At 40.7% G+C, this 19,565-nt stretch overlaps 1 protein-coding gene across 1 annotated transcript in view; it reads left to right on the top strand.

Moving 5' to 3' along the window:
- The window catches only part of SETD4 (SET domain containing 4), a 61,354-nt gene extending 57,312 nt beyond the window's left edge, over positions 1 to 4,042 (top strand). The window contains exons 12-13 of the mRNA XM_032865366.1: positions 3,287 to 3,338; positions 3,889 to 4,042. Coding sequence (XP_032721257.1) covers positions 3,287 to 3,302 — 16 coding nt within the window. The 3' untranslated portion in view covers positions 3,303 to 3,338; positions 3,889 to 4,042. The remainder of the gene's footprint in view (positions 1 to 3,286; positions 3,339 to 3,888) is intronic.
- Positions 4,043 to 19,565: the final 15,523 nt, after the last annotated feature.

Genomic DNA, 19,565 nt, shown 5'->3' on the forward strand with positions numbered 1-19,565 from the left:
TAACTCCCCCTTCCACTCCCTGCCCCGCCCCAGCATCTGGTAGCCTCTCATCTACTTTCTGTCCCTATGATTTGCTTGTTCCAGATATTTCATAGAGGCGGAATCGTATACTCTGTGTCCTTTCCGTCTGGTTTGTTTAACTTAGCCTCCTGTTTTTGAGGTTCATGCATGATGTGGCATGTATTAGGGATTCATTGCTCCTTCTGGCTTTGGTGAGGTTTCATTGAGAGTTAAGCATCATAAGTATTTAAGGTGTACGTCTTATTTTACATATTTTTGCATTATGAAATAATTACCACAATTAAGCTAATGAATATATCCATCACCTCACATAGTTACTGTGTAATTTTTTTTTTTTTGTGGTAAAGGCACTTAAAATCTACTCTCTTAGCAAATTTTGGGTATACAAAATAGGACTATTAACTATAGCCACAGCATTGTACATCAGATCTCCAGAACTTACTCATCTTGCATTGCTGCTTTTTTCCTTTGTGATAAAAACATAAAATAACCATAACATAAATGTAATATAAAATTTGTCATCTTCACCATTTTTAAATGTACACTTTAGTAGTGTCAACTATATTCACATTGTTGTACGACAGATCTCTAGGACTTTTTCATCTTGCAAAACTGAAGCTCTATACCCATTGAATAATACCTCCCCTTTTCCCTCTCCCCTCTGCCCCTGGGGACTATCATTCTACTTTTTATTTCTAAGAGTTTTTCTCCTTGGATACCTCCCAGGGGTGGAATCCTACATTATTTCTCCCTTTGTGACTAACTTATTTCACTTAGCATCGCATCCTTAAGCTTTATCCATTTTGTAGCATGTGACAGAATTTCCTGAATAATATCTCCATGTATTTATGACATATTTTGTTATCTATTCATCAGTTGGTGGACACTTGGGATGTTTCTACCTCTTGGCTGTTGTGAATAATGATGCTATGAATGTGGATGTACAAATATCTGTTTGAGTCTTAGTTTTCAGTTTCTTTGGGTGTTACCCAGAAGTGTGTAAATAAAGTTTTATTGTAACACAGCCATGTCTGTTTGTTTACCAATTGTCTGTGGCTGTTTCCCCTTATAACAGAGTCGAGCAGTTGTGACAGAGACCATATGGCCCACAAACTTGAAAATATTTACTCTCTGGCCCTTCCCAGAAAGAATTTGCTGACTGCTGCTCTGGATCTAAAGAACACGTATGTTTTACATTTGGTGGCTCTGTTGGAGAGTTTACTTCTCTTGGTCACTGGTTTTGAATCAGGCCTAATTATTTACCTCGTGTTTGGTAGACACAAAACAGTCACAGCCAGTTCCATTCATAGAATGACTCTTTTGGCCCCAATGCATCGACTTACCTCCCAGGGGCTTGACTGACAATGATGAAGTACGAGATCTCTACTGTGGCGATATTTTTTTTTCCTGCCATAATACATATGTATTCGTTTCTTAGGGCCGCTATAACAAATAACCACAAACCTTGTGGCTTAAAACAGTAGCATTTTAGGGATGCCTGGGTGGCTCAGTTGATTGAGCATCTGACTCTTGGTTTCAGCTCAGGTCATGATCTCAGGGTCGTGAGATGAGTCCCATGTCAGGCTTATGCTCAGTGCAGAGTCTGCTTCAGATCCTCTCCCTCCCGCTCTGTCCCTCTCGCTGCTCTCTCATATAAATAGATAGATGGATAAATAACTTAAAAAAACAAAAATGACAAAAAGAATAGCATTTTATTCTGTCACAATCTTGGAGGCCAGAAGCCTGAAATCAGGTGTTAGTAGAGTTGGTTTCTTCTGGAGGCTCTAAGGAGGAATCTGTTCCACACCTTTCTCTAGTTTCTGGTGGTTGCTAACAATCTTTGGGCTTCCTTGGCTTATAGCTACATCATACCAATCTTTGACTCCATGGTCATATGACCTGTTTTCTGTCTCTCTCTTTAGCTGTATCTCCTTTTCTTTTAAAAGGACTTCTCATTGAAAGGGCACCTGTGTGGCTCAGATGCTTAAGAAGCGTCTGACTCTTGGTTTCAGCTTAAGTTGTGATCTTGGGGTCATGGAATTTGGCCCTGCTTCATGCTCTGCACTCAGCATGGAATCTACCTGAGATTCTCTTATTCTGCCCCTCCCCTCCCCCTGCTCAAGGTCTCTCTCTCTCTCTCTTTCAAATAAATAAAATCTTAAGAAAAAAAAGAGAACTTGTCATTGGATTTAGGGTATACAGGGTTGCTCTAGGATGAGCTCATCTTGAGATCCTTCACTTAATTACATCCATAGAAATCTTAATTTCCAAATAAGATTACATTCAAAGGTAGTTGGGTTTATCACTTAGACATTTCTTTTGGTGGTGGACAGGTGACACTGTAGGGGAGGGAAAACAGTTTTCTCTACTCTTTTAAGTTCAGTGACAGGGGCCTGTGTCTTAAACTGCCAAAAGACAGATCAATAGGAGGAAACATTTATTTTACATGCACATAGGGGCTGCATAGAAAACAAAACCCAAAGAAATAGGCCCAAGACCTTATTTACTATTTTTAAAAAGGTAATAAATGTAGAGAAGTGACTAGGCAAAGGAAAAGGGGTTTGGGCTTCTGGGAAGCCCAGTTTTGGGAAGGTAAATATATAGGGAAACTAATGGAAAATAAGGGCTATTTAGTAAGGGTTGTTATGCAGACTGAAGTTGGCGATCTCCAATGATATATGAGTCCCTGGTGACTAAGAGTTGTTCTGCTCTTCCTTGTACAGGGACAAATAGAAATTTATGCCCTGATTTTAGGCAGAAAGGAAGAGGGCAGAGAGTTCTTCCTGCATCTACTGTTTCTCAATTGCCTGTAACCCAAAAAGCCCTATGCTACAGTGACATATTCTGGGGTACATGTTCTGATTCATTTCAACTCCATTCAATACAGTATGACATATAATGAATGATATTTACGTCCAAGCTGTATAGACATATGTATATCTAATATAAACACCCATCCCATGAGTGGACTCAGAGTTTTAGAAAATATAAGCAATCCTGTAGAGAAATAAGACAAATGACACTGTGCTCTTCTTGGTGACCATATTTATCCAGATATTAAGTGAAGCAGCCATGTAAAGATCTCAAAAAACTAGTCATTTTATTGGTAAAAATGAATATTGCGGATGTAATTACTGAAAAAATTTTAAAAGTATATTTTAAGGAATAAATTATTTCTTAGAGGAGTAATGAATTTGTTTCCTTCTATAGTCCACAGATAAAATTAAGCAAGCACGTACTACATACAATGTTGTATTTGTTTCAGGTGCATGACACAGTGATTTGGAAATTCTGTCCTTTGCTCAGCGCTCACCTCAGTAAGTGCAGTCACCCTTTTTTCTTGTCTTGCTCCTACTAGTAATGGGAAAACTTTTGGTCTTTCACTTTCAGTATAATGTTAGCTATGGGTTGTGCAGATATCCTTTATCAGGTTGAGAAAGTTCCCTACATTTCTACTTTATTGAGTTTTCTTTTTTAATCATAAAAGGGTCTCAAAGTTTGCTAAATGCTTTTTCTGTATCTGATTATGTGATTTTGTCCTTATTTTTTTTAATAAAGTGTATTAAACTGATTGATTTTCATATCAACCAACCTTACATTCCTGGAACAAATCTCATTCATTCAGTCATGGAGCATAATCCTTTTTATATGTTGCTGGATTGAGTTTCTTAATACGTTTTTGATTTTTCTATCTATATTCATAAAGGATGTTGGTCTATAGTTTTCTTGTAATATTTTTGTCTGGTTTTGATATCAGGGTAATTAGATAATCTCACCTCATGAAATAAGTTTGGAAGTATTTCCTCTTGTTTTCCTTGGAAGAATTTGTGAAATATTGTTTTTTTTTTTTTTTACTGTATTTTGTAGCATAATGTAGGTTTTTTCATCTCTATTCTGTAATGTAAAAAGAGGTAAGTGAGAAGGAATAGTAACCTTGTGCTTCTAGGTGTTGTCATCTCAGCATCATGTTTGGATCTATGGCAGCCTCTTTGGGACTATGAGGGGAGTCATCCCAAGTCAATATCGTAAGGATGGTGGAGTAGAAAGAAGGAAAGAAGAGAGAGAGAAAGTTCTTTATGAGCAACTGAATAATCAACCCTGGAGCCTTCCTCCCTGCCTCAACCCCTTTCTCACTTTCCCTCTCACCCCACCCCCCATCCTAGGTCTCCTGTTATGTGAAGTAACTCATGTCTTTAATACTGATTTTAGGCAGAAAGGAAGAGGGCAGAGAGTTCTTCTGCATCTACTATTTCTTAATTGTCTGTAACCCAAAAAGCCCTATGCTACAGTGACATATTCTGGGGTACATGTTCTGATTCATTTCAACTCCATTCAACACAGTATGACATATAATGGATGACATTTACGTCCAAGCTATATAGACATATGTATATCTAATATAAACACCCATCCCATGAGTGGACTCAGAGTTTTGTTAGGTTTTCAGTTATGTGCAGCTGAAAATATCTGAGAGTGATTATTGCATCCTGTGCAATAGGAATATTCCTTGTTTTCTTTTCTTTTTTTAAAGATTTTATTTATTTATTTGACACAGAGAGAGATCACAAGCAGGCAGGGAGGTAGGCAGAGAGAGGAGGAAGCAGGCTCTCCGAAGAGCAGAGAGCCCGATGCGGGGTTCGATCCCAGGATGCTGGAATCATGACCTGAGCCGAAGGCAGAGGCCTTAACCCACTGAGCCACCCCGGCGCCCCCCCTGTTTTCTTTAGTGTCTCCCACTTTCTAGGTCATCAGGCTAAGAGAACACAGATTGTGCCTGCAGAAAAGTAGCATCAAAGGGACCAGTCACTGGCTTCTGTGTAAAGCAGACCAAGTACAGCCTCCAGCTTACATGGAATATAACTTTGTTGAGACCCTTTAGGCTGCCCTGAACATTAAAAAAATCCTTAAATCCCTAGGGGTTTATAATTTTTGCCCCTTGCATGAAAGTGGGTAAGAAAAGGACAGATTGGATTTGGAGAGGCAGAGTGGAGCTTGAATTGTCACTCACAGAATGACCGTGTATATTTGTCAGGGTTCCCCAGAGACACCAGGCCAATAGAATTGGTCCCACATTTTTGCCCCCTGGGACACATGCCCAATGTAATTCCCCTTCCTTAAGTGTGGATGGGACTGCAAACACAATGATTAGGGTATGTTATGTGACATAAGTGTGGGGGCTTTTCAGATATATTAAGGTTCCAAATCAGTTGACTTTGAGTTAATCAAAAGGCAGGTTATCGTGAGTGGGTCTGACCTAATCAGGTGGGCCCTTAAAAGCGACTGAGCGCCTTCTGAAGAGATAGATTTGAAGTATGAGGGGGCCTCTGGTGAGGGCTACCTGGCAAGGGCTTGAGAGCATCCTCTAGTAGCGAGAGTGGTCCCCAGGTGACAACTAGCAAGAAAATGGGGGCCTCAGTCATCAAGCTCCAAGGAAGTCAATTCTGTCAACAACTTGAAGTTGTTTGGAAGTGGATCTTTCCCTCACTGAGCATCCAAATGGCAATGTACTGGGCTAATAAGTTGCTTTCAGCCTTGTGAGACCGTCTTAGTCTGCTTGGGCTGCTATAACAAAAATACCGTAGACTGAGAGGCTTAACCAACAGGTGTTTATTTCTCACTGTCTGAGACCTTGGAAGTCCAAGATCGGCGTACTGGCGGATTGTGTGTCTGGTGAGACCCTCTTCCTGGTCTGCAGATGGCTGCATTCTTGCTGTGTCTTCACGTGCTTGACAGAGTGAGCAAGCAAGCTCCAGGCTCTTCATTTTCTGATATGACCTCATTCAAGGCTAATTAGTTCCCAGAGTTTCCAGCACATTGTTGATTAGGGCTTCAACATATGAATCTGGAGTGATACAAACATTTAGTGCAAACTGAGAGCAAAGAACCTGGTTAAAATGTGCTGGAGTCCTAGCCTACAGAAACTATGAAATTAATAAAATGGTACTCTTTGAAGCACTAAGTTTGTGATAATTTGTTATGCAGCAATAGAAAATTAATATAGGTAACATTTCAAGTATCATTCCTTTATATTTGAAAAACTAGGTTTATGATCAATGTAGAATAAATTGTGAAAAGTAATAATGTTTGACAACTCAGAAAATTACATATAGATCAATTCCCCAGCAAATTGCCTTTTATTATTATTTTTTCTATTAAATGTTGTCACTTCTGAGGGGACCCCACAGACAAGAGGCAGTTTTGGAGAGGGTGTAGAGAATGCTTTTCTATCTTGCCCCAAAGAGTTGGCCAGGTGTGTTCAGCTGTTGGGAGGCTGATGCCCCTGAGAGGCCCTCCTCCTGGCCCTGAGATGGCCTTAGCCCTGAGATGCCATAGTCAGCCCTGACTTGTACACACTCGGGTTGGGGTTCCTTGTGTCAGAGGAAATCTGCTCCAGGCAAGTGCGTCCAGGTTAAGAAGAACCATGGCATTGGGAAAGATGGCTTCAAGTACACAGGGCCAGTATCTGGTTGAGTATTGTTTCTCTTTGGCATGAGGTACAGTCATTTCTTGAAACCGTCTTTTTTTTCCTTAAAGGTTTTATTTATTTATTAGAGAGAGAGAGAGTGTGAGCACAAGCAGGTGGAGGCAGAGGGGCAGAGGGAGAGGGAGAGGCAGGTTCTCCAGTGAGTAGGGAGACCGACACAGGGCTTGATCCCAGAACTCTGGGATCATAACCCAAACTGAAGGCAGCAGCTTAACCGACTGAGCCACCCAGGTGCTCCTGAAACCTTCTTACTCAGTAAAAATTGTTCAGGTTTGCTCGGTAGCTCTGCTTGTCCTGTACTCAGCTTGGGCATTAATCATAGTTCTTAGGTATAGCATTAAGATCGTGCCTGATTCCATGTTATTAAACTGATAACAAAGTGATTTCTTTAAGAAAAATGATCAAAACTATTGACTTTTTGTTAACCTTACCTATGAAGTTCTTGGGATTATTTCTTATTGTTGCAGGTTGATAAAGAATAATTTTCTTTTCTCTCTTTGGCTTTAATGGGATCACAGGTAGTCATGTGCTTTTCTAGCTTGCTAGAGTACCTTTTCTCTTGTTTTTGGGTTGACAGTGAAAATGTGAATTAGATGGAGTTTTTTTTTTTTTTTTAGTAAATTTAAAAAATGTCCAGTCATTTGTACAAATGGTTTAAAAGCCTTGAGATTTTAGGAATGTGTATTTGCAATTATTCTCCTTTAATAATTAATCACTAATATGTTTTAATCACTGAGAACATTGTTTTGATCATTAAGAATTTACAACGTAAAGATTATTTCAAGGTCAAATTTCAAATGTTAATCATTGTAACCTAATGCATGTAAATCTCTACTGAATTCGGTTTAAAAATAAAAAGTAAATCATTAATTCGAGCAAGCATACTTACTGGAAATTGTCTTTTATTATTCTCTGCTGTGGGTCAAGGTCATTCTTTAATCAAACCTCAGTTTGATCCAGAGTCGTGGGAAGAAAAATCACTCTTCTCCTCTTTCTTTCCCTAAAAATACAGCTTTTACAGGGAACCTCTTCCAACTTCCCTTTCTCTTAACTGTTCTCATCTCATCTGTAATTACTGCTGCTGCTGTTTTGAGGGCAGTGTGTGTCACCAGGCACAAGATACTAAGAAGTTATATGACTTTGCTTGCTGGTAGGGTATTTTTGCTTGTTGCTTTGATATGAAAGCTTTGTATGGTATCTTCCTTTGCTTGAATGGGCGTCCTGATTTCTGAGGCCTTCTGCTTAACTGTCTTCTGACCAGGGGCTGTGTGGGGTATAGGTTACCAGCATGGGTTCCAGATGGAGCCTCACTTGGGTTTGGCTCCTGATGCACCACTAACTGGTTCTGGAACCACGGGAAGTTCTCAATCATCCATCCAGTGCTTCTTCCTCTTCATCTGTAAATGGGGACGAGCCGAGTACTGATGTCCAGGGCCTGTGTTGAGGATGAAATGTACCTCAGCATGCCACCAAGGCTGGCTGTTGTGTAGGGGCATCAATTTAACTTATGCTACAGAGAAAATGTGATGCCTTCATTGTGGCTGCATGATCCAATTTCCCACTCAGCCTGCCCCACAGGTTACTGGGTAAAATCTGGCTTTTAGTCCTGTCCAGTTTAAATTTTATCTCATCCAATTTAATTTAAAAAAACCTCAATTGAATTTAAATGGCTTCTTTAGGCAATTGCCTGAGGAGAAACATGGTCCAGTAGCCTCTCTTGTTTCTTTCCCTAAAATGGTATTGGGTGGGAGGAGGGTTTTTTTTGTTTACAGTTCTACCCTCCCCAGGCTGGTTCTTCTGTCTGTAACTGGTGAATTTGCAGCCTGTCGCATGCACCGTCTCTGGGACACAACTACTGACTCTGTCTTACTGGCCTTTGCTACCTGCAGGCTTCTGAGCCCGATTCTCAACCTGACTGCAGGCCGGGAATCCATGTGGCCGAGGCTGGCTGATCTTCAAGGCATCTTCTAGAATGACCATGCTTTTCGGTGCTGCCAAATTTTGCAGGATGTATCCAGTCCCTGAATTGGAATGTGGGACAGCCTGTAAGCTGGTTCCTATACCTTTATATAGCTCGAACTCTGTCCTGGATATCCTCACTTAAAAAATAGTTCACTTGTTGGCTTATAGTTATGGACTTCATGTTTCTGTCTTCCCCACCCCTCATTCATATGTTGAAACCTTAACTCCTGGTGTGATGGTTTTGGGGCCTTTGAGAACTTGTTAAGTTTAGATGAGGTCATGAGAGTATAGTCCCCATATTGGGATTAGCGCTCCTATAAGATGAGGAAGAGCCCAGAGCTCCTGGTCTCCCTCTGCCATGTGAGCACACACACCAAGAAGAGGGATGTCTACGCAGCAGGAAGAGAGCTCTGACCAGAACCTGACCATGCCGGCACCCTGATCTCAGATCTCCCAACCTCCGGAACTATAAAAGAGAAATGTTTTTTGTCTAAACCACTCAATCTATGGTGTTTTTTATAACAGCCAGAGTGGAGGAAGGCGCTTATCTTGCTCTCCTGCCTCTGGGCTCCCTTCTTCTCACCACAGTTCACTCAGGGCCAAAATGGAGCAGATTCTTTCCAGGCCTCCAGTATAAAGACCCCATGGCTTAGTCTTCTAAGCCTGGCTGTTGATACGCTACTGGGGGGTAAGGAAAACTGGATGCCCTTTGTTAGGACAACACCCCAGCCCGAAGGGCCATTTCTCACTGCAAAGTCATCACTTTGAGTGCACGAAAGTGAACATTATGTCAGTCTATCTCTGCTTGTCTTCTATAATCCTCATTCTCCCCCTAGACAGAGGGATGTCTCAAAGAGAAAGAGAAAGAGAAAGCAAAGAGAAAGACAAAGGTGGGGGGCGGGAAAGCACATTAATACTTTATAAACTGCTACCCTTATAGCACTGATGCTGGACTGAAGTTTCTTGCAGGCTGAGACTGGGTTGCACACTTGCCAGGGCCTACGCAGGACCAAACACAGTTTTTGGTCAAAATGCAATAAATAATTGTTGAATGAATGGTGAGAATGGGGAGTATCTTTAGAGTTTCCTATGAACAAATGTTGGTGGACTTCTTAAACAGCTTGTCAGCAGTTACTAGCAGATGTCTCATGGATATTTTACCATGAAGAGATAATGGGTCCCTTGCTAATTGTGAAGAGAGTAACTCTTTGAAGTGAAGGGAAAAGGAGTTTTCCCCTTTTCTCCATGAAGAGCAGAATTAAAGGAATGATAAACTCTTGTCAAAGCAAAAACTGCCCTGGACAATGTTGAACAGCCAGGGATGACTTTATTAAAGACTGTTACAATGGCAGAGGAGAGACTAGAATGGACTCTGAACTCAATGCTATTGAAACAAAGGGCAGGAGGGCTTCTACTGGCTGGAATGGGCTAGTGGAGGATCTTAGCGGGAGGTTGATTTGATGTGATATATAGGGCACATTGGGCCTAATGTCCTCCATGTTCTGATGCTACTACCAGCCATATATGTATTGAATCAGACACTCAAAGATAAAATATGTCATATACATACAGTTTTTTTTTTTTTTACTACAAAGACAAGTCTATTCTATGGGCTATTTGTTCTTGTGTATCCCTCACAATTCTATCTCCCCCCTGCCATCATCTCGCTTTGGTAATAATTATTAGTAGGTCTTCATTGCCATAATTCTCCAGCATTATTGAAGTTAAATAGAAAACGTTCATGCGAGGTCAGACACACTGGATACAGATATAGACATCTAAAGTAGCATGGATTTGGGGCTTAAAAGAACCCAATGTTGAAAACAAGGAGAAAATGATGGAGAAAGCAAAGAAAAATGGGAAATTTAAGCTAACAGTATTGGTTAGGCCACGAAGACACCATTTTCACATAGATGATGTCAGGTGTGGGGCTGCTGATAGAAAGGTCATGAGCTGCTGGGAAAGGTTAGATACTCCTGAGATTTGGAAATATCTATCTGTAGATCTTGGTTATATCTGTTTGAAGATGCTGTTTAATATAAGATGGGGCTGTTTCCAGGAACTTACCCCCCCTTAAATGATCCCATGTTACAAACTGCTCCTTGGCCACACTGTGCTGTGTGCACAACACAAAATCTGTCAGGGCTCAGGGAATTGTAGAGCCATGGATCTTGATGAAGAAGAAGAACACGTATGAGGGGCCAGTGGTAAATTTGTACCAGAGGCTCAACTCTCCCATTGGCTAGTCACATTTGATGATTTGCATAGATTTTATACATTTTAGATTAAATGCCTTCTAGGTTGGGCTCACTGTTTATTGAAATAGTAATGGCTGCTAAATTTAACAGTAGCAGTTTTTCAGATCTTAAGGGTATTGAGTGAAAAGCCGTCCTCTCTTATTTATTAAATGCTATATCCACAACACTTTTTTTTTTTTTTTCCCATCAGAAGCTAGGAATGATACAGATGGTTTCCAAGGCATATATTTTGACATACTGCATCATTTGGATCAGAAATGAATATCTAAGTATTTCTGGTTGAGTAGAAGCCCCTTTCAATCATATTAGCAGCAGGACCAATCCCTTCCCATAATAACAGTGCTTTTATTCTACAGATAGTTGGTTTATTTCAGAAGGATTATTTAACTCATGGTATTTGTACACTGATGGTGTTATGGGTCAAGTTAAAATAGAGTAATAGCTTCAACTTCTCCACCATACCATAGAGTTTTTATATTTGTCTTAGTCAAGACATGCTTTTCTGTAAATGTGTATTAGTGTATGCTCAATAAGGCCTGCATTGTGTTCCTCCAAATTCATATTTTGAAGCTCTAATTTTCATTGTGACTCTATTTGGAGACAGTCCCTTTGAGGAGATAATTAGGGTTGAATAAGAGTGATGGTTAATTTTATGTCAACTTTACTGGGCTAATAGATGCCCAGACAGTTGGTAAAACATTATTTCTGTGTTTGAGAGTGTTTCCGGAAGACATTAGCATTTGAATTGGTGAACTATCTAAAGCAGATGGCCCTCTCCAGTGTGGGTGGTCATCATCTAGTCATTGAGGGCCCAAATAGAACAGATGGGCAGAGGAGGGTGAATTTACCCTCTGCTAGAGCTGAGCCTCCAACATTGACAGTCTTGGTTCTCGGGCTTTTGGACTCACTTTGGGACTTAGATGATCAGTCTTTGTTTTCAGGCCTTTGAACTTGAACTGTTTATTATACTACTGGCTTTCCTGATTCTCCAGCTTGCAGACAGCAAACTCTGGGTGTTCCTGGCCTCCACAACCACATGAACCAATTCCTATAATAAGTCTCCTTCTCTGGAGAATTCTAACTAATACAATGAAGTCCTGAGGCTGGGGTCCTACTTCAAGAGTACTGGTTTCCTTACAAGAAGAGGTAGAGACATAGGGATGTGTGCACGCAAACGGAAGGCCATGTGAGGACACAGTGAGAAGATCCATGTACAAGCCAGGGAGCAAGGTCTCAGGAGAGACCAAACCGGTCGACACCTTGATCTTGGACTTCCAGCATCCAGAATGGTGAGAAATAAATGTCTGTTGTTGTTGCCCCTTAGTCAGTGGTATTTTGTCATGGCAGTCATAGAAGACTACTAAATCTTCTAAGGAAGCTAAGTATTGGGCAGTTTACAATCCAAGGACTCAGGAAATGCTCCAACAGATCAAAGCCACAAAATGAGTAATCCCTATCCCATTGAAAACTGTTCCCCTCTGGTAATTTGCATCTGAATAATAAAAAAAAATGCTGGAAAAAGCTGAGAAATATATAAGGAAGTTTTTCTTCCTTAGGTGGGTGAGTGAACCCTAGTACCTTCTGCCACATAGGCTTTCCTTGGGCCCCTCCAGTTAATGAGTTGCCCTGATTTGGTAGAGCAAGTGTTACATAAGTGACTGACAAAGAGATTCCTAGCATATGTGAAGAAAATATGAAAAAGCCCAAGGAATTTTTTTTTTTCTCGTTTGTTTTAAAAAGAGGATGGGGCACCTGGGTGGCTCAGTTGGTTGAGTAGTCCTACTCTTGATTTCAGCTCAGGTCATGATCTCGTGGTTGTGAGATGGAGCCTGGCATCAGGCGCGTCACCTGCTTAAGATTCTCTCTCTCCCTCTCTCATTGCCCCTTCCCCCGCTTAAAAAAATAAAAACAAAAAGAGGAACACAAATGATAAATCATTATGGAGATACCTTGTTAAGTAAGTAAAGGGTCCTATTAGTACAGAAAGAGATGAGCATGTCTGCAGTTATTGTGATAAGAAGAGTCAGGACGCAGTTATCCATGCGACACATTTTACAGAAACCGGAAGTCGAATGTGCTTATCCCCCTTGCTGATCCACTCTTCAGTGCTTCAGGAGCCCTCACTAATTAGCCTCATGACACTGCTGTGAGGCAAGTGAGCGTCTCTACTCTCATTTTCCTTACTGTACCATTTTCCACTGGACCGAGCAGAGCAAACTGCCCATTGTTAATGGCTACTCCACAGCTGTGGCTTCCAGCTAGCCTTCTTCCCCCTGAAGTGTCTATTGGATACTGCAAATCCCAACATTTGTCCATTGACCTGTGGCTCTGGGCAGATCTGGTCCTATTTCCAAAACAACGTCATTTGATATTTAAGAAGCGACCGGAATTCTTAGTTATTTTTACTTGCAATTTCAAGTTTTTTTTTTTCCTTTCCCCAGATCTCCTTGGGCTATAAATTAATCTTAGTCAAAACATGCTTTTAAGAGAAGGGGACTCAAAGTAGGACAACGACTTGTTCTTTTTGAAATTGCACATAATTTAACATAGTATAACCTTTGACGGGGAAATGTGATCTGTTCAGAGCATCGCAGTGGTATTTAAGGAGGCTCTATGTCTGAAAGCCTCATCTCAGAGAAAGCAGGTATTTGGTTTCAAATGATCAAAACAGCCTTGTACTCTTCTTGGAGTTATTTTGACATCTAAATAATAGTTCTGGCATTTCTTTCAGAGTGTAAATCAATAACATTGACTTAGTGCATTCTTTCCTCTTACTTTCTTTCCTTACTCTTTTATAACCTTAGATCAAGTATTAATAATTATTTTAAGCCTTGCTTAGGTCTGGTACTTTGCCACTTAGTGATGCAGAAGGTACTTCCCCCTCCTCCTCCTTTCCCAGTTGCCTGGTTTTTCCAGAATATTCTCTTTCCGAGACAAAGACAACACCTTCAAAAGCAGATAAGTGGTTGCCTTTGATGTGTTTCTTTTTCTTCTTCTCTAGTACACACAGTATGGGAACACGTACATTTCTCTTTTATTCTTCTTTTTAAAAAAAGATTTATTTTAGAGAGCGAGAGAGAACACAAGGAGGGAAAGGGGCAGAAGAAGATGGAGAGAGAGAATCCCAGACTCCCCGATGAGTGCAGAGCCTGACATGGGGCTTGATCTCACAACCTGAGATCGTGACCTGAGATGAAACCAAGAGTTGGATACTTAAACCGACTGAGCCACCCAGCTGACCCTTCTCCTATTCTTCTCACATTCTGCTAGTATTAATTGCCCTGATTTCTCACCAGTGTTTCTGAATGCTTCTGCCAGTGGCCTACCTCAGAATCACTGGTGCTTATTGAAGCTGCCATTGTTGGGCTTCACCTCATACCTAAAACCCCCAAATCTCTGGGGAGGAGGACCTAGAAGGCGCAGTTTTTTTCTTTAGAAATTAAAAAAAAAATTTTTTGTAGACCCCACACCCAATGTGGGGCTTGAACTCATGACCCTGAGATCGAGAGTCTCATGCGCCACAGACTGAGCCAGCCGGGCACCCCTAGAAAGTGTAGTTTTAACAAGCACCCAGAGATGCTTTCAGCATTAATACCCAAGGAGCACTACCTTACACCTTGCTGGTTTTCCAACTGTCTTCTCTCCATTCTGGTCAGACTCCCATTAGTTATTGACTTCTTATACACTAACTTCTAATTATGGCTGTTACTATAGTTTCAAAAATACACCAGCTCTAAAATCCCCATGATTTGGCTTTAAAACTCTGCAGAACATGGAAGACAGTATGGTGTGGGAGGAGGCTGAGGGGGCAGGCAGGAGAGCAGAGAGACATGGAAGGGGTCAGAGGTTTGGAGGTCCTTCAGACCTGGGTTTGATTTCCATTCTGCTACAGAATGAGCTAAATGACCTTGGTTGATTTGACCTTGTGAAACTCAGGGATGGTAATTTGTCAGGCAGGGCTATTGAGGAGGACAAAATGAAACCACAGATGTAGCGCTGGGAGGTATGACTGTGTGATAGCTTTTGTTGATCTTTAATTTATTCCTTTTATCTTCTGTGTTCTTGTTCTTCTGTCTTTGGTTGTCTTAGCTTCTTACATTGTCTTTATTATGCCCTTGAATATGATGGTTACCTTATTAAATTCTCTTTTGAGTCTTCTTTTTCAGATACTCCTCTCTAAAATGATAGAGAGCTTATTCAAACCTTTAATTCTTTTTTTCTTTTTAAACATTTTTTTTTTCCTTTTAAGTAGGCTCCATGCCCAGTGTGGAGCCCAACACGGGACTTGAACTCACGACCCTGAAATCAAGACCTGAGCTGAAAACAAGAGTCAGACACTTAACTGACAGAACTACCCAGGCACCCCCAAACCTTTTACTTTTGATTGTTTTGAGGTAACGGTCTAGAAATTTCTCAGGCTGAGCGTCTGTGGTAGATATCTCCTATTTGGTCTGTTCAGCATCGCTCCCTCTCAATATCAGCACTTCTTTTCATCTTTAGGGTTTTGCCATTCCTCCCCTATCATGGGTGGTTCAGGGAGGCTGGCTGGGGGATAGGCACTGACTTGGGCATGCCATTCACGGCACCATGTCCTTCCCACCATGATGAGTGGTCTCATGAGTGGTCATGTGACATAAGCAGGGCCAATCAGTGTGATTTTCTATAGTTTTCTGGGTGGGACTCACAGGGAAGGCTTGCTTTGCTTTTGGAGCCTCATGTCTCTGGGAGCTTTGTGATTCCTTTAGGCTGCTAACACTTGCTTGAGGGTGGGGAGTAGGAGTGGGGGAAGAAGACAGTGTCTGCTACCTACTGAGGCTTATTCCCACTCTTGATTTTAGAGAAACACCTTTCTAATCTCTTTTGGAGGGGAACCCGATGTGGAGATGCTGGGTTCTAGCTCCTCTAGGACTTAACAACTTTTTAAATTGTCTGTATTCCACACCTCTTCTCTTTCCCAAGTCATGTACACAATGTCAGTGTGGTCAAGTTTGGGGAAGCATCTAGGTAGAGGCATTTGTCATACCTGGAATCACCATTCCCCTCATCCCCTAGGTTCAGATGGTGAGATTGACCCATCAGATCAACCCTTTTATCTAGTACGGGAGACTCTTTCCCAGGGACCCCCACAATCTCCCTATTCCTACCTTATGTTGATTCCCCTTACTTGGCCCTGTTCTACTTGCCCCCAGGCTCAACAGATATTCAAGTAATTTCTGGGAAGCTTCTGGCCCCCATGATACTTAGTAGATGACATGTGTGTATGTCTGGGCCATCGATCTCTGCAGGCCTCATCCATACCCTAGCCAGGACTTTTGTTACACATGTCCTTAGAACCATGCAGAAGTGTGTACATTTATCATTGAAATATGGGAATGGTTAATAATACGTAAGTCAGTAATGGGTGCAAGTTCAGTAACACAATTCCATTTAATTGGTGAAAACTTCAGTGAGGTGAGGTGGAAATAGGAGGAGGTGGGAGTCAAGGTATATATATAATATTTTTGCGTCTGCCATTGGGTAGATGTGAAGTTTGGACTAGTCAGGAAGACCCTTCTTCCCACAATTTTCTCACTGACAAAATAAAAGATTTGGTTTACATAAACCTCCCAACTCTAAATAATGGATGACTCTGTGACAAAGGTTTTTTTTTTTTTAAAGATTTTTAGTTATTAAAGAGAGAGTGGAAGAGAGTGAGCAGTCTTGGGGGAGGGGCAGAGGGAGAGGCAGGCTCCCTGCTGAGCAGAGGGCCCTATGCAGGGCTCTATCCCGGGACCCTGGAATCATGACCTGTGTTGAAGGCAGATACTTAACTGACTGAGACATTCAGGTGCCCCTGTGGCAATGGTTTTAAGTGGAAATTTAGTGTCACATGGCAGTGGACTTTGAGCTGTGTGCCCAGGGCCCAAAGTGTTGAAGGGCAGGGGTCTAGGGTCTAGAGGGGTTGACTCAGAGGATAAGAGAAAGTCAAGTGGATGAAATCTCTGAATCTCCATCCTCCTGCTCTACGAAGACTAGCTTGGATCTCATCAGTTTTATATATTGAAGACCTGTATATAATTTTCTTCATTAAGATTGCACTGCTGCTTAAAAAATGCTGGAACCCCCACTCCTGCCTCATTTATGCAAGCAAGTGACACCATTTTTACCTTGGTCTAGCTAGGTCTAACCAAATTTACCTTTCAGTACTCCCCAAATGGACGCTCAACATCAATCAGACAGATAATCTCACAGTCTTTTAAATATTTCATGCCCATTCCGTTTTACATGGGTTCTGTTAACAATGATCTAGCCTTGGAAAATGTAATTGCCAAGTGCAAGAATATCTTAGTTTCTGAAGTTACTAAAATTAATTTCATTAAGTTTTTTTTTTTTTTATTATTCACTTGACAGAGATCACAAGTAGGCAGAGAGGCAGGCAGAGAGAGAGAGGAGGAAGAAGGCTCCCCGCTGAGCAGAGAGCCCGACGCAGGGCTCGATCCCAGGACCCTGAGATCATGACCCGAGCTGAAGGCAGAGGCTTCAACCTACTGAGCCACCCAGGCGCACCTAAAATTAATTTCATTTAGCAAGGTAGTGTATAGTTGGGCTGGTGACTCAAGTGAGGCCACGTTGTTGGCTGGAGGGCCATAGGAGTAAAGTAGTTGATAGCTTTGAATCTTCAATGTTTCTGATGTAACACCTCTGGGGACAGGGGCAGCAAGTCATGAGCTTCATTTCTAATGAGATAAGCAGGGGAAAAACATCAGCTTGTCCTGAACTGAGGCCATAGGGTAGTTGTGGGGTGCACCTGGCTGATTCATAAAATCAGATGAAATCATTTCTTTGAATGGTCATTTGGAGAAGTGGGGCAACAAAATCATTAGGAGTCACTGACATGCTCACTGTTCACTCTGCTTAGGGTTCTCTCCTGGGACACATGGACTAGAGGCTTGACATCTACTCTCTGGTCTCTGGGGGCCGGGACAGTGGATACAGGACAGGCTTTATTCTTTACGTTCATCTATAACACCACCCGGCAAGTGTGTGGATTTATCAGGAATTAATGGAAGGATTGGGGTTTAATTAAGATAAATCACAACATAAAGGGGGAAGGATGATAAAAACTTTCTATGTGAAAATATGGCTTTTTTTTTAAGTTGAAAGGCAAAGTTACCATGAAGTTCAACATGCCCCACTTCCCAGTATAGTTTCTCTGGCCTAAAGTTTCTTTTCTCATCTCATGCTGTTTTTGGCAGCAAGATTATATTAGCATAAAAAGTAAGTTGTACTGTTTTCTCTTTTCCTAGTATCTGAAAAAATTTATGAGATATTAGAATCCCTCTTCCTTGAATGTTTGATAAAGCTTATCTGCAAAAACATTGCTATATGAGAAATTTTTATTATTATTTTTGCTTTTGCGTATACTTAAAAATTTCCATAATAAAAAATGGAGAGAATAAAATAATAAACCACACATACTCAGCTGAAAAAATTTTAAATTAGAGGTTAAAATTTATAAATAGTATAGGACTATTCAGGTTTTCTGTATTTTCTGTAGTCATTTCTTTTTTTTTTTTTTTTTTTAGATTTTTAATTTATTTATTTGACAGACAGAGATCACAAGTAGGCAGAGAGGCAGGCAGAGAGAGAGGGGGAAGCAGGCTTCCAGCTGAGCAGAGAGCCCAATGCAGGGCTTGATCCCAGGACCCTGGGATCATGACCTGAGCTGAAGGCAGAGGCTTTAACCCACTGAGCCACCCAGGTGCCCCTTCTATAGTCATTTTTGACAACTAATATTTTTTCTAGGTCATTACCTATTTCAATTAAATTCTTAGATTATTGGAAAAAGTTGTTCATAATTTTCTCTTTTTAATTTGTGCATCTATATTTCTATTTCTGTTTTTCATTCTGAATCCTTTTTATCTGTGCCTTCTCTCTTTTCTTAAATCAGACTTACAAAGATTTACCAAAATTTATTTCAGAGTCATTTGTTTACTTTCGTCTTACTGTTCCTTTGTTTCAGTGTCTGGATGGAGCTGGATGCCAGGGCTGGAACTGAGGGTGGGAGAGGAGAGACTTTCAAGACCAAGCTAAAGAAGTTCACTTTCAGGAAGATAGTACATATTAAAAGCCATGCCATTGAGAGAAAGACAACAATAATCATAATTTTAATACTAATATAGGTAGAATCATTGTGTGCTGAGGACTAGGTTAGGTATTTTACATACATTGACTCATTTAAACTTCATATCAGACCTGTAAGATTTCCATTGTTCACTTTTAGATGAGGAAATAGGCTCTCTGTGAATAAGTAATATCTCAAAATCATATAATTTATTGATGGTATTTGACTTCAAACGTTTTTCCTATTTTTTCCTATTTTCCTATTACCCCATTAGCTATGAACAGAGGGAAAACTGGGTGGGTTTCTGGAGATCTTGAAAGTCTGGGACATGAAACATGAAAAGCCAAAAGGGATAAACAAAGGTTCAGCTTGTCACCTACTTCCTTGGCCATTCTGGCCTACATGATGAGTTCCATTTTATTTTATTATTTGTTTATTTATGTATTTATGTATTTATTTATTTATTATTGTGTTATGTCAGTCACCATCAAATACATTATTAGTTTTGATGAGTTCCATTTAAAATGACCTGATATTTATTTTATTGTGGGAACTCCAGGGAGAAAAAAACTCATCTGATAAAAAAAAGATGCAAATGGAAATAAATGTCTTTTTTTCAATACAAGGGAAAGGTATTCCTTCAGAAATGAATTTTTAGTATGAAAAATTTGGGCAAATACTATTAAAAATTAAAGTACAGTGTTAATGTTTGCAAAAAAACTGAGCTGATCTATAA

The sequence above is a fragment of the Lontra canadensis genome, unplaced genomic scaffold, assembly GCF_010015895.1.
Source record: "Lontra canadensis isolate GAN:19392208 unplaced genomic scaffold, GSC_riverotter_1.0 scaffold29, whole genome shotgun sequence".
Taxonomy (NCBI): domain Eukaryota; kingdom Metazoa; phylum Chordata; class Mammalia; order Carnivora; family Mustelidae; genus Lontra; species Lontra canadensis.